Raw genomic sequence first — 16,649 nt, forward strand, 5'->3', positions numbered from 1 at the left:
CACAGCAGACTTTATTATCATTATTCTGCCTTTTTTTCAACCTCACATTTTGTTCAAAGTCAAGATTTTAAACTATAAATAACCTCAGTTAAAAGCTAATTCTAAGTTTTAGCTATAAATCGCCATCAGAAAGTGTCTTCGATGAGCAGTAATAACAAAGTACGAGAAAAGTGTAACTTGTAAGCCTGCTACAATGTAAACCTTTTCAAACACAATTTGCTTCAGCTTTTGGGAAACGTTAAAGTAAAATGCCACCACAATATATATTTGAATTATTGGGTTGAATACTTACATATTTGCGGATGTATTCGATGCGAAAGAGGTTGAATGGTACAAAAATGTCAACAAAAGTGTCAGTTTTCCCTGGGGCGAAAAAGACTAGGTTCTTGCTCTTCTTTCCTTATTGTGGACGAAAGGAGAATGAAGGTGTTGACTGTAGAATTTTCCTGTAAAAAGGAGTATATAAGATGTAAAAAGAGTTTTATGCTCGTTTTGTACGCCTTCCGACTTGAAGTGCTAATTCTGTGTCGATTTTGAGGGAGATATCAAGCGCTTTAACAGAATGTGTTAGCGCACCACTGCAAAGTTCAGGACATAGTAAAATGAAAACCATAGAAAGGAATTATATAATAACTTGCTTAAAAGACAAATGCATGAGATTCCATACAAGAAGTTGTATGAGGAAGGAGACCACCAATCTTCTCAAACTTTAATAGATTACGATAACAAGCAGAAAATAACAAAGTCAGTGATCCCCAATTTCTCCGTGAGTGTTTTATAAGTAACCCATTAATTTAGGATATATAACCTTTGTGCATGAAGTGCGACATAGTGCTCTCTTTGGCTAAAACAAAACAGCAATACTACCCACAAGCAGATATCATTCCTGCTTGATTGTGCACACTCAAGTTGCATATCAATGTTCCAGAAAGTAATGATCAATATTTCTAACTGAAGGAGCAGAACACCATGCTCAATGGGTAGTAACTAGCTACTTTTTGTTATGAGTAATATTAACTCAATAACTTTTGCAGGCCTTAAATTCCCCGTTTAGGACAAAAATTTACATTGTGCATGCAGAATAGCATCAATCAAAGCCTCTACAAGAGTTGAAAATTTTACCTGGAGATGTAGGTCACCCCAGTTTGTCCAATTTTATGAACCGTTTCAATAGCAACATTTCCCGATGCCTTTGACCATAAAACAGATAAATCAGTTTCACCTCATAAAGCATGCAAAATAGTATCAAAAGCAACAAGCAGTTGTCCAATGTCAAAAGCCAATTATACATTCATGATATCTGGTGGGACGAAACTTGATGCCCCAAAAGAACAAGACGGCTTGTATAGGAATTTTTAGATAATGAAGCCTTGAAAAACAATCATTACTGCAAACATGATTCATGCTGATAACCAAGAACCCCTATAAATATTATAACCAGAAATCTCTCGGCATGTACATAGGGTAAAAAGCCCATACTAAAGAAGCTTAAATTTTGATTGAGATCTTCCATGATTTAGATTAAATTTTTCTCCTATTCAAAGATCACAACACCAAACAGACAAAGCACCTTTCTTACAAGGTGGTGTAATAAATTAAACATTAGCAGGCTGTCTAGCAGGAGGATAGTCTACGAACAAAGTAGACATCAGTAGTGATTGTTTATCTATATGGATAACTAACAACAACACTGCAACAAATAAAACACAAGAAAATAAATGCACAACTGCAACTAAGAGGTACCTCAGTCTCAAATCTGCCATTAATCAATTCCACGGCTTCTTTCAGCATCGATACATCAACATCTCCATTTGGTAGTGGGACAACCATATTGTCCAACATTATCCTGGTGAGAGAAGTCTTTGTTTCTGATGCATAATGTAATACCTCCTTTACCTCCTCAAACGTCCTGGTCTCAACCTAAAACAATTTGTGGAAAGAAAATATAATTCACATAATCATACAAATCTACACACACACTCCACCAAAGTATTCTAGAAAACTTTGAGGATTAAAAGGGGAAATTAGTTTATAAATTTTATAACAAAATTCAAATTCAAAAGACAAGCAAAATCAAGATGCAAGGTAGATAATGAAATTACCTCAACCTCCATTTGGAGATTCCTTTTCTCTAGAAACTCATCAACAGATCTGATGGCATTCTTTATCCCTCCAGCTGCTGATATATGATTATCTTTTATCATCACCATATCAAATAAACCCATTCTGTGATTCCGTCCTCCACCAATTAGTACCTATAAAAAGAGAATTTCCACCACAATAACCAAATATTATATCAAACTCAAAAAGATTTTACACCTAGTCAGAGATCAAGGAAAGGTCTTCACCGCCCATTTATCCACCAAACGTAGACCTGGAGCAGTTTTTCGTGTCTCTAAAATATATGCAGGGCGTGCAGCATCGGCCATTGCCTGCAGAAAGCATAAAAAATATTTTTCATGTCCTGCACGTCTAACAAAGATATAATAGCAGCCAACAATTGCTAGGTCCATGACTTCATTCAATTCACTGCAACCCTGAAATCTATTCGCATTTTTTTTATGAAAGTCATGCTATTGTCTTCCATTATTAGTTCTTGATTGTACTTTATCTAATGTTCTAATCTTTTAAACAGGTGCATAGGGCTTATTCTCTTAGCGACAACAATAGCCAACTATAAGACATTGAAAGGTAAAGCAGTGACTAAAACTTGCAAATACTACAAAAAGCAGCGACTAAAACTTGCAAACTACTACAAAGGATATAGAGAGAATTGAGCCCATCTTTATTTAAATATATGTTCGTTTTTCACATAGTGAGAATACACACTCACACACCACTATCATCCTCAAACCCATCAACTTGTCCACTTACATGTACCAACCACAACAACAAACAATACTGTAAATGAGAATCATTATCATAGCCACACATAAGTTTCTGAGACTAATTGCTTGATTTCAATTTAAAAAAAAAAAAAGTTCAAGAGTAAAAAAGACCTTAGTCAGAGTCGCTATCCCACTCATCCGCTGCATAAAATTTAGCACCACTCTTTCAGCAACAACAATGCTGTGCGCCCGTCCTGCATACAAACAAAACAAATAGTTAAAACATAGCATATCAATGATTATCTTCAAAACAAATTTCTTTTTCTTAACTCACCGTAAACTTTCCCAAACTGCAATCCTTTACGAACGTAATCACCATCTTTTTGGGACCACTCCACCTGATAAAAAAATATACATTAATACTGATTATCAAGCATGGAAACCAAACACCAAAGCATGTACTTCTATACCTTCAAAGAAGGATCAACTTCATGAAATACCATCTCCGCAAGTGCAATTCCAGCAACTATACCATCCTCCTTCACCAAGAAATGCGCTTCCACTTCCATATCAAATGGAATAGTTGCCAAACAAGTTACATCCCCTGCAATTGAACCACAAATGTCACCAAACACAAAAACTCTACACTAGGATAAGCACACACGGCGTGCCACATCAGTGCGAGTGGCTTGTAATCACTCTATGATCGGCGCCTGTCCCACTGAAAGCTTACACAAAGATAATCAAAACAAACCTCGATCACCAGCATCTTCAGCAAGGGCGAGTTTAATGACACCATTCAAATCATAAGTTGGATGTGAAGGAGGCTTTATTGCCATGGATTCAACAGATATACTAAGAGTTTTGCTTTCAATTGCAGACATTCTAACAGTTGGCCTACAATAAATAGATAAATTTACTTAAATTAGGTTCAATATCAAGCAATTCTTAATGTTTTTTCTGTTTTGAAAAAGAAAATGAGAGACAAACCTTGAACTTATACAAAAGCGAGGCAAAATTAATGGAGGAAAAAACAAAACCCTGGGCATTGACTGCTTTTGAATTCAGTAGCTTTAAAAAAAAGAGAGCTTCAACTGTGAGCTGCGCACCATGAAACAATAACCATCTAATCAAAAAAGGACGAAAAACTCGGATAAAACTCATTAATAAAAAGAAAAAATAGATAAATAAATGAATAAGATTTAACCTGATAGGAGAGTTGTGGCGAGTTTGCCGGAGAAGAAGACTGGAGTGAACTCTGCAGTCTGCGGGCTTTATCTTAAACAAATTAAACAAATTAAACTGGACTTTTCAAGGCGACAGTTATTTGTAACCACGATATGTCGTTTTTGGAAATTTAGATGCGTGACATGTCGTCCGGATTTCGTACGTTATACAACGACGTCGTCTTCTCGCAAAGGTAACGTTTCGTCGCTGTCCACGTAGTGTGAAATTTTTTTCCCAAAAGGTTTGAAAACTTATTATTTGAACCCATTTACTTTGGAAAGTGATAGATATACCAAATTTTTCTAAATAAGGGAACACTTCTAACAGCCTTAGATATTGTCCGTTTTGAACAATCTAGCTACCTAGAGATGGCAATGGGCCCGATAAAGGCCAGGCTTTACTCGTTGTTCATGGGCTTGGGCTTGGGCCTGAGCTTAATTTTAAGGTCCGACCTCAGGTACAGGTCAGGCCTGGGTATGTCTTCAGGCCCAGTCTGACCCGACAATTTTAATATTAATTTTACTAAATTATCTTTATACTATATATTTAATTATGAGATTATCCTACATATATATACCAATTTTTCCCAAACCCTAATCTCATCCCATTTGATGAATATTCAAAAATAAATAAATAATTAAATTTTTTTTTTAAGAATTAAAAATATAAAAAAAAATTGAAATTTATTAATATTTAAAAATTCACATTAAAAAAATGGGCGGGCTTGGGCCGGGCCTGAGGTTACAAAAAACTCGTCGAGCCGGGCTTGGGCTTTACCTATCATACCCGTGACGGGCCCGAGCCGAGCTTGGACTTGGGCCAAGGGGTACCCGATCTGGGCCCGGCCCATTGCCATCACTAAAGCTACCATGAGTTTATTTTTGGATTTCTTTCGTTCAAAATGTGTCTACTTAGTTGAGGGATCACTTCAATTTATAAATTAACCCAGATGGTTGTTCGTTATTGTTCATTTTGGGTGACTTAACCTGTATAAGTTTGCTTTTAAACTCCTTTTATTTAAACTGTAGAGCTTTTACGGACCCGATCAATAGTTTAAGAGTTTTGAAGAATTAATTGAAGTTCGCATAAATTGATTCAGATATCCTCTCATAACGGGAAAAAAAAAAAAAAAAAGTGTCTACTTAGTCAAGGGATTGCGCCGATTTATAAACTGACCCGAGGTGATTGTTGGATACACGATTACGGCATTTTAGAGATGGTTGAACCTTCTCGAGAGCCTACTCCCAGAGTTGAGCAGAAAACACGATAATGTGAAAGTAAAAAATGAAATTTATTAATAAAAAGGTTGGCATGCTTAAAAGGCTGCATAAGGGACGAATTATTAATTTCCACTTGTTTTTTTCCAGATTGGCTGCTCTTCCATTAATTTTTCAATACAAGGACTTCCACTTCACTTCTTCAAGTTATTCAATAACATCAATGATAACCCCACCACCACCACCCTCAAGTTCTCTGCACTCAATCTTTGTTATAAATATCTTTGTGGCAGAAGGAGATATAATAGAAAGTGTTAAAACATGTCATACTGTTTACGGAAACGCGTCAAGGGTTTGAGAGTTGTTGCGGTTGTTTTTCTTGTGTTTTTGTTTCTGTTTTCAGGTAGAGGGTGCAGCAGCAGGATGAAGCAAGTGAAGAAGATAACACGGTTTGGCAGCATGATTTCAGAGAGGCTACCGAAGGGACCAGTGCCTCCCATAGCACCTTCTCCTTGCTCTAATTATCATAACAGTTCTGATGATGATTTCACTTGCCCTTGATAACATTTAGAAAAAAACAAATTAACTCACTTCTGAGATTGAGTTGAGTTGAGTTGTTACCATTGATTTATTTATTTGTGTACAGGCTGTCCATGCCCATGAAATTTCTGAACCATTATTAGGAGATAGCATTCTTCTTCTTCTTCCATGCTCATTTCTTTGTTCATAAGCCGAATGTATTATGTTGTCTGTATACTTATATAAAGATTTTATTGGTTATGCAAACGTGAACCTGACATTTATAGCTTGCACCGACGAGATAGTTTGCGCTGTAACATTTTTCTGATCATCGACGCCAACAATTTTGATAAATTGTTAACAATCTTGTAACTCCATTTGGTGTCATAATCTATGATATTTCGGCAAAATCATGTTGCATCAATGTAAAATATCTATGTAGAATCAATGTTTTAATGTGCAGCAAACACATCCCCAAAAAATTACGAATCAGTCCCTACCGGTTTGAAATCCAGCAAACACACCCCTGCAAATAACATCAGTCCCTGTAGGTTTGAAATAAAGTAAACACACCCCTGCAGCGTCTATACTTCTTCTTTTTTTCGACGCTAGCTTTTTCCCCTTTTTCTAGCTGTTTTCTCACGCCAAATCACCCCCCGTCACCACCACTGGAACACCCACCCTTCCCACTTCAAACCATACCTTTTGTCCTCTCTCATCAATTGTCGATTGCCGGCCACAATAACCGCGTCAAGGGACTATCCTTTGCTGATTTTCAACCGTTTTGAGTGACAACAACCCCAACCACCACCACCGTTAGACTCGACAGCTACTCCCCTACAAAACCCCCAAAGTTCCCAAGCCATTCCACCCATCGATCATCAATAATCACAAGCTAGGGTTTTGCCGTTTCTTGGCCAAATTCCAGCGATTCTAGAGACCAAAACTCAATGACACCACCTCCCGACTCACCGTGATCCACCCTTCAAAACCCCCTTAACCTTGATTCCTGTTTGGTCACTGAATGCCGGCCGAGAGCTGCGATTTAAATTGTTTTGGTGTAGGATTGATCGGATTTTTGATTGATTTTATTGGTTTTGGCTTCTTGGTTGCCTTGTGCTTGTTTTATTGTGTGTTGTTGTGTTTTCTCTAGATGGGCATGGGCTGGGTCGAGGTCGAGGTCGAGGACCCTTGTCTCTGAGCTCGGTTGGGAAGCCCAAGTTGATTACTCGAATTTGGCTCGTCCTCAAATTTGGGATTTCGAGGAATCCCCAAATCCAACCCGCGAGGACTTCGGCGAATCCCCAAATCAAAAAAAAAAAAAAAAAAAAAAAATTATATATATCAAGCGACACATATACTAATACTATTATAGTATCATACTTGTACTATATTAATATTGTTAAGAGACTTTATATCCATTTTTTTTTAAGTCTCTTATCAAATTATCAAAAAATATGTCTCTTAGGAAATGATACATTATATCTATTTGATAAATAATAAATTATGTCTATTTAAGATATAATTTTTTTAAATTCTTATCAAATTATTAAATAGAATTTAAGATAAATTCTAAATAAATAACTATAATTTTACTCGTAATGTCATTACCATAATTTATTATTAATTTAAAGACTTAATGCATATATATTACGTAATTATGTTATTAATATTTACAAGTTATTTGAATAAAAAATATGTTATTATCATATATATATATATATATATTAACATTTAGTCATTTACATATATATTAAGTAATTTATATATGCATATTTAGCTTATTATATTTAATATAGACAATTTCTCTATTATTACTCATTTGTATATGGTTTCACTCAATGTTTTCACAATTATATTATTATAATCACATTTGAATTTGATCAATCATAATGTGAAACAATTAATTATTAAAGTGGTAATTTCTTGACAAATGTGTTTTTCTTTTACAGTCTTGTTATATGATACATTTATTGTGTCTCATCATCTTTATAAAACAATGTATGAATTATTTGAATATCACATAAAGTTCCGCTTCCTTCTTCTAATTAATTGATAAATTTATTTTACAACGATTTTAAATGTCAATTTAAGTAATTAATTTGTTCTTGTATAATTCATGGCTCTCTTGATTGATTTTCAACTATTCAAATTAATATAGGGTTAATCGGACTATTAATGACAATTAGATGCAATTAGATTCTAATCAAACACATCCCTGAAATAGTTCATCCGTCCTTGCTGATTTGAAATCTAGCAAACACACCCTTGCAAATTACACAGCAGTCCCTATAGGTTTGAAATAAAGTAAACACACCCCTACAACATCTATAATTTTTATTTTTTTCTCTTTTTCCTTCCTCTTTTATTTTTATTCCCCTCTTTCTCTTCATCTCCTCTTTGTTTGGCCAGATTGGGGCATCGACCTTTTTCCCTTTTTTTCAGCTATTTTCTCACCCAAAATACTCTCGTCACCACCATTGGAACCCCTACCCTCTCCCTTTCAAAACCATACCCTTTATCTCATCTCATCACTTGCTAATTGTTGGCCACGACAACTGCATCAAACGATTGTCCTTTGTCGGTTTTTGACCGTTTTGAGCGACGACAACCCCAACCACCACCACCCTTAGACTCACCAGCTACTCCCCTACAAAACCCCCAAAGTTTCCAAACCATTTCACCCACTGATCGTCGACAATGACAAGCTAGGCTTTCGCCTTTTCTTGGCCAAATTCTGGCGATTCTAGCAACCAAAACTCAATCCGACACCACCTCCCAACTCACAGTGATCCACCTTTCAAAACACCCATAACCTCGATTCTTATTTGCCCATCGAACACCAGTTGAGAGCCACATCTAGCCGCTGCGATTTCAATTGTTTTGGTGTGGGATTGATCGGATTTTCGATTGATTTTTTATTGGTTTTGACTTCTAGGTTGCCTTGTGCTTGTTTTGGTTGTATTTTGTTGTGTTTTCTTGGTTGAAGACACCTCCCCACCGACTGAAACTTTGGCCATGGAAATTTGGGAATTTAAGTTAATCCGGTTTTGACAAAAAACTGGTTGGACTGGTGGTTCGCTACAGTAAAACCAGTCTAGTTGTGGGTCAAAACGGGTTAATTACAATTCCAGTTTTCAACCCTAATCGGCCCCACTTAGCCACCAGTTAACTGTTCGACTGGTTAAACCGATTGGGCCAAGCTGAGTTTTAAAACACAGTGTAGAATTCAAATTTTTTTTTTTTTTTTTTTTTGAGTAATTTGAATGTTCTCCTGTAGTGCAAACTTTTATGAGTGCTAAATACATGAAATTGCTCATGTTTATTAATCTCACCATTGAATTTTTTTCTCTCTTCTGCATTATGATAAAAATAGACTTAAAAAAGATAAAAGATCATTTCGTTTCCCATAGTTATTTCTTTAATTGGTGGATAAGACTTAAGAGCATACTTTGGATCAGAATTGTGAGGAGCACTGTGTAATCATTTCTATCGATTTAAAGTCTCAATTAGTATTATTTTTATAATATGTAAAAGTATTCTTTTAGATAATTTACGTAATCTTTATTACCGAACCAGAATTTATTGTATGAATATATAAATGATATGATATATAATTATCATTTAATACTTTTTGATACAACGAGTCAACCTTTATAGCATAAATGGATAATCTATAAAAAAAGATAAATGGGATAAAACCTGTTTCCTCATCCCTTTTTTGACCCGATTTTTATGAGCTTATACTTTGAGCTCTATGCTTTTTTAAGTGGGAGACTTGTGATAATTGAGGTAATGATAGTTCATTTTGAACAAAATTCGTTTTCTAGCAAAAAAATTTTGACCGTCAATTTATGTTAGGTATTTCAACTCAATTTTATTGAATGGCAAGTTGGCAACAGTTTCCATCAAGAAAAATAGAAATTGGGCCTACAATTTGGGCCTAAAAGCAATCCAATAATCTAGCCCATTAAATTACTTGTTGGATTGGATGTCCCTGTGAGCCCAAATCCGGCCCATCCTACTTTACTTTAGCCTGACATGTCTGCTCTTATGGATAACTTCTTCCAAAATTCATGTCACGTCGAAACGAAATAATCTTTCATGTATGGTTCAATCAACTAATAATAACAGGATGTGATTATATATTCTAATTGATTAGCTATACGTACATACGTTGTAAGTAAATTTTATTTCTTTCTTTGAACACTAACATATTATATATTAAATAATTTGTATATGTTATTTAGTACTTGAATTTTTTGGGTAAGAATTTCCATTAATCTTGGACATACAATAATAGCAAAACCAAAATCTAAGTAATAGGTATTTTTAAAAGACGTTGACCAATGCAATAGCCCAAAAACTCGGATTCAATAGAAAAATTATATGAAGAATTTATAATTCTGAAAGCAACCCAAATGATTGAAGCAGCCTTCCTTCTTCCCAGAAAATAAGGCTAATTTTGGACACATATACGATTGATAATTGAATGTATCTAGTTCCAATTTCAATTGAATTTCACCTAACTGAGCTTCGTTCATCTCGACATCATTTGATGTAACTTGCCCCCCCTCGCTACGATGTTATGGTATATAATAGACAAAAATAGCCACTTAAATTCAGACACAAACACAGTACCAGATCAACTTGTTTTGATGACAACCGTTTAGATCAAGGACTATGATGTTTCCTTAGAAAATATTACACTTACAATCTTTTATTATAAACTTTATCTTACAATCTCGATGTCATAGTTCATAATGAGCTTTATCTGATAAATTACGATTAATTAATTACGCGATGTCACATTGATGTTGTGAGAGAAAATTTATGAAAAGAGATTGTGAGTATAACATTATTCTTCTTAGGGTTGGGCGAAGACCAAAACCCCAATTTTGAAAAAAAACAATAATAATAATTTATTGTTGATTGGGAATTGGGAAATTGTCTGCCAATTTGTATTATTTTATGCAGTTTTGGCTTGACATTCTTGTGGATCTTATCCTGCTAACTAATTTAAAGAGATAAGTCTTTAATTTGATTTTATCATTATCATATTAAATTACTTAATTTTACTTTGCGTCAATGTCTGCCAAGATCCGACAAATTTTATTTTAATTTGTATTGAAATTTCAAAGGAATCCAAATAATTAAATATATAATTAAAAATAGAACCTCTCAATAATAATATTTTATATAAGAATAACTTCCACGTAGTCATAAAAAAATTTAGTCTAAACTTTAATTAGTTATAAATAATAATAAATTTCACATTATAATAAGTTATAATTTTTCTAGGTTCCGTCATAAGAAACTTGTCTCTATATAGTAATAATTATATATATATTACAAAAAATATATATTATGTTACATTAAAGGTTTAAGATAAAATAAATTATTTATCTAAAATTGTTTGGGACAATAATTTATACTTTAGAGTCGTTATCACATCTTTTATCTTAGGGGCACGTAATAAGTCACCAGCATGGACAACTTCTTGTTGAAGCCAAAATATTTTTAGGCCTCAAGTATGTTTAGAGCTTATTGAAATGAAATTTTTGATATTTTCGTACTATCATCCTCAGGATTATCTCATTCATCTTCTTGTCTAATTCTAGTAATGATTTTTTCTTAAGTAATTAAAACATACATGACTTGTTGCTGATTTAGATAAATGAGGAAGAAATTAATATTCATTTGATTAGTATATTGAAATTGTTGAATTTGATCACACAATTTTACAATGACTCTTTGATATCCATTTTCGTACTATCCTAATGTTACTAAAATAATGAATTGAAATTCTACTACTGCTAAAACATGAAATGTAAAATAATAAATAAAAACAATATTTTTTTGATCAAAATAATAATTCTTGTATCTCAACCTCTATTAAGTTATAACCCCTTCATAGTAATAAATTTAGTTGATCCCAATATTATGACTATAGAGAAATTCTATTGCATATGCTATAAGAATTATTGATAAAATTAATTGAAATTCTTTTGCTTGAATATGCATGAATTGGCGATTATGACAGCTTATTAATTAATATTCATTGGCCATAAAAAATATATTATATTAATCATAAACAAACACACTCCGAATTATTATTTATTAATAGTTAAATAGGTAGGTAATTACATGTGTTTATTTGGTAGGTGCACGGTTCATATGGTTGCAAAATTAAGGACGATTTTAATGAACATATTCAAAGTAAACCTGCGTATTAATTTTCTACATAGTTAATAATTAATTAATTTTCTTTGAACTTGTAAAAGTAAAATCCAGCCTAGCCAACAATATCAATGAATTAACTAATAAATAACATATGTATATATCTCAAGTTTTAATATATAATATCGAGTTTTTTATCACCCTATTTAAAAATAGAAGACCTTTCAAATGGGATACTCTATTTTGAAAACGTATTTAATTACTTTTTTCTTTCTTTCTTTAAGATGTTTTCACCGAAAGCAAAAGGTTTTCTATTTTATAATAAAAGAATAGGTCTAATATATTTACAATTATTGTTATATATTCTTTTTATAAATATTTTATTATTTTATTTTAATCAAAATATCTAAGAAATTGGATCATTTCCTATTAAAGTGATAGTTATATTAGGAATTAACAGGTCGAAAAGGGATGGCAGAAAAAGTATCAATTTTATATTATTTTTTTTCCAACATGTATGACGAAAGAATATAAAAACTTAGCATATAATTAATTCACCATAAAATTGTAAATTATATTAAATTGGGCCGTCTTTATATACTTTTAAATAAAGGAAATATCCCGGATACAAAGGGATATAGTACAAATATGTCAACTTATAAATAAAACGTATACGATTAGTCTTACCCTTTGAATTAATAATCATAGGTTTTTTAATTAATAAATTAAGATTAGGGAAACCTAAATCCTTGATTCTAGTTAATTTGATTTGATTATTGATTAAATAATTGAGTTTACTGAAGTTTGTGGGGGTTATTTCTACAATGGGAACAAACAAACAGTCTTATGGTTAGAGGAATGAGTATGGTAGTTGATGTGGTTGGTGAACACCATAACATCAACTGTTCCTTCTCCAACTACAGATGACATGCTTAATATTTCTTCAATTTTTTTTTTTTTAATATTTACAATTTTTAGTGGTGAATTATATATATATATATATATATATAGAGAGAGAGAGAGAGAGAGAGAGAGAGAGAGAGAGAGAGAGAGTTTACCACTAGACAAGTTTAAAATCTAGTAAACACACATATGTGATCTAACCAAATGCCAATCAGAGGTTGACTGGTTGGCAGTGGCAACGTAAAATTAAATCCCACTTGTCTTTAGAGTCATTCCCTGAAAAATCTCCTCAACCTATGGCTGAAATCTAATAATTTTCCCCCAAAAACACCTCCGTCGCGCGACTGCCAACCTTGGCCAAATAGGCCTATTTTTTGGCATCGACAACCACCCCTATCACTACCAAAACACTCTCCTTAGCCTCCTAACCAAAACCCTCTCCCCTATTCACTCTGCCAATCGCTGGCAATAGCTTGTTGTCGTGGCCGTGTGACTTTTGCATTTTTCGGTCGTTTCACTTATAGGAAATCACTTCTGTTGCCACCTTTCAACTCATTGGCACTCCTCTCCAAAACCCCCAATAGCCTTGCTACCGTCTGCTCGCCGATCACCGTCCATAAATCTAGGGTTTGCTTGAACAGTAGAAATTGGTAATGTGGCCCAGATAAGGCTTCGACTCTTGATCCTCCTAGTTAAACCGGCCAAGCTGAGTCGGGTTTTAGAACACATATCACTACTACTATAAGTTAATTCTTATTAACGAAAAGTAAGATCCGTATTTTAAGTTTCTACTTTCTTTTTTTTGGGTGTATATATATTATTATTATTTTTTAATTTTGATAATTTAGTTTCTTATGATTGTTTATGGGGGTGTTTGTTTGAGCTTATGAAAATTAGCTTATAAGCAACAAATGTTTATAAGCTAATTTTAGCTTATAAGCATTTGAAATTTTAAGCAATTACGTGTTTGATTAAAATACTTATAAGTGACTGATAAGTAGTTGACGTGTTTGATAAAATGTGGCTTATAAGTACATTTTATTATAAAATGACTAAAAAGTGTACTACATTAAACAAGAGTACACTATGAAATTTTAAAATTAAACAAAACTAATGTGATAATATACTTAATCAAACTAGCTTATAAGCAGAGTGTTTATAAGCAAAAAAAAAAAAAAAAAAAAGTACCTCCCCCTCTCCCCCCTCCCTTTTTTTTGGCTTATAAGCTCAAAAAAAGTTATAAATAAACATGTCAGTTTAATTTTAAAGTTTATAAGCTGGTTTGACCAGCTTATAAGCTTAGACAAACATCCCCTATACCTCATTGGGTAATAGGTTAAGAAATTAAATTTAAAATGGTAGGTTAGTATTATTACCTATTATAGAGGGAATTTTTTTCTTTTATTTATAAGTTTATTTGACCTTTTTTTAAATAGTAATAAATTAATGCTAACTTATTATTTTAAGTTTCTTTTTTAACACATGTCCACATCCCTCTTTTTATTTTTTTGGAATTAGATTAAAAAAATACACTATAATTACAAAATTAATATCTCAATTATTTGATATTTGGTTTAGTAATAAGTGAATAAAATACCAATTTAAAACATAAATTTAGGATCTAAACTTTGTATATGATAATATTATTCATAAAGAGAATTATTAGAGATCGGTCCAAATAAAGTGGATTAAGAATTAAGAAAAGACCAGCAGGAAGTCATAAAGAAAAGACAGAAAATACCACTTTATTTGGACCTTTTTGTCATCACATTGTTTTTTATATGAATGGTATCAAATCATAATCTAATTTTTTTTTACCATAAATGATATAGAAATTTACTTAAATTTGATTAACCTATGAAAATAATTTGTTTTTGGTTCGTGCTTTAAAAAAATAATAATAATAATAACATCTACAGCAAATAATTTGTAGTAGATAAATGTCTCTTTTCCATTAGTCAAATGTTAGTGTTACATATATCTTGTGTAAATCTTATATGACCAATCTCCAAAGAGCATATTTATGATATTTTAAAGTGGTGGACTTTAAAGGATTAACAAAATCCTTCTTGATAAAAATAATGTACGATCTGACCGACCTTTTGTCCGATAAATAGTAAAAGACAATTCTACAGTTCGTAAAACAGAAAAAATCATATTAAACTTTTGTCTTTCAATATTAGCGAGGGAAAATTCAAAACAATATAATATAAAATAAATTAAAAAGTAAATAAGTAGAGTAAAATCTAGAAGCATTAATACAAGTACAGATCAAAATAAAATGTCCAACCAAATTAATGAAAAAAAAAATTCTGATTGGGGTCACTAGCCCCCACTCATGAGTATGTGAGTATGTCCTACGTATTAGGTTATGCCATTAAACCTATTTACCGATATAATCTAACGAGATCATCATTTTACGATAATGCAAACGTCAGCAAGAGTTACATACAATATATAAGGCATTAACTCTTGGTGCAATTATTTAATTTGTTGTACCTCGGCGAATAACAATTAACCAACAATCTACTCAATGGAGAACCGACTTTTACCAGTAGTTGGTTGCTAATTAATTTTAATTTATTCATATATTATTGAAAAAATTAATGCAATGTAAATAAATTTTCGATAATAAGTGTACTATATTCCAATTTATTTCAATGAGACACGTTTTTAATTGTTGTATCCCTTATTTTCGGACCAAATAATTAAATACTTACTCATATCATTATCTCTTGATAATCTGGTTTTGGAAAGTGATTAAGTCAATGGCGTATCTAACCAGAAGAATAAATAATAAAATTATATAAAAATTATGGACAAATTAATATATCAAATTCTCAATTTATTATTATTATTATCTGTTTAAAAAGAAATGGACTTTCAATTTTTTGATAGAAAAGTTTACTTATTATTTTAAAATTAAGGAACAAAATTTTAATTACCATTAATTTAGAACTTTGTAGACTTTGCTAGAATAACCCTACACTAATTAACTAATTAATCTCCATAAATCAAGGGATTAATTCATCATGTGAAAATTAAGAACTGAAACATCATAACTAAACTGATTAATTGCAATTAACAACCAACAAGATTGTGATGCTTTCGGATCTAATTAAACTTAATCATAAAAGGTTTTGATAAATGGGTTGGAGACAAGGGCGAACCCACATGGGGTCACGTGGGGTCAAGTGACCCCACCTGAGTTTTATTTTTTTTTAATTTTGCCTTATAAAAAAAACTAAATTACAAAATTACAGTAAATTAAATTAATTAAAAATATTGACTTTTTCTAATAATATCTTTCCTCCAATGTCCTTCGCTCCATCTCTCCAATCCCTATTTTTCTTTAATAATATATTTAAATTTATGCAATCATTTAATTTTATTTTTAATCTATTTATGACGAAAGATTTACTTAACTTTACAAATAAACTTTCTCAAGCACTACAAAAAAAAGATCAAAATATTGTAAATGCTATGAATTTGGTTGAAGTGTGTAAGCAAGCTTTACAATTGATGAGGGATAGTGGATGCGAGAATTTACTTATGAAAGTTTGTTCTTTTTGTACCAAACATGACATTGATATTCTAAACATAGATGACAAATTTTTTATTCAAAGGCGATCACAACGAAAGACTAAAGGTATTACAAATATACATTATTACCGTATTGAAGTATTTTAGTGTCCTAGATATGCAGCTTCAAGAGTTGAATAATCGTTTTAATGAGGTAAATATTGAATTACTTATTTGTTTGACATACTTATGT

At 32.2% G+C, this 16,649-nt stretch overlaps 1 protein-coding gene across 1 annotated transcript; it reads right to left on the bottom strand.

Moving 5' to 3' along the window:
- Positions 1–226: 226 nt before the first annotated feature.
- LOC116113605 (nicotinate-nucleotide pyrophosphorylase [carboxylating], chloroplastic-like) lies at positions 227–3,713 on the bottom strand. Its single transcript, XM_031399758.1, has 9 exons — positions 3,583–3,713; positions 3,299–3,432; positions 3,163–3,226; positions 3,000–3,082; positions 2,349–2,432; positions 2,103–2,255; positions 1,744–1,920; positions 1,123–1,190; positions 227–578 (listed from the first exon to the last, which is right to left on the bottom strand). Exons 1-9 carry the CDS (start codon positions 3,710–3,712, stop codon positions 482–484), a joined length of 990 nt encoding a protein of 329 aa, XP_031255618.1. The 5' UTR covers position 3,713; the 3' UTR covers positions 227–481.
- Between the last annotated feature and the right edge of the window lie 12,936 nt (positions 3,714–16,649).

This window comes from Pistacia vera, unplaced genomic scaffold (genome assembly GCF_008641045.1).
Source record: "Pistacia vera cultivar Batoury unplaced genomic scaffold, PisVer_v2 Contig686, whole genome shotgun sequence".
NCBI lineage: Eukaryota > Viridiplantae > Streptophyta > Magnoliopsida > Sapindales > Anacardiaceae > Pistacia > Pistacia vera.

Coding starts and splice junctions, on each gene's coding strand:
- LOC116113605 (XM_031399758.1), bottom strand. CDS start 3,712: ATGTCTGCAATTGAAAGCAAAACTCTTAGTATATCTGTTGAATCCATG. Junction 3,227..3,298: donor AAGTTGATCCTTCTTTGAAG/GTATAGAAGTAC, acceptor TTTTTTTATCAG/GTGGAGTGGTCCCAAAAAGA. Junction 1,921..2,102: donor ATCTCCAAATGGAGGTTGAG/GTAATTTCATTA, acceptor AAATTGTTTTAG/GTTGAGACCAGGACGTTTGA.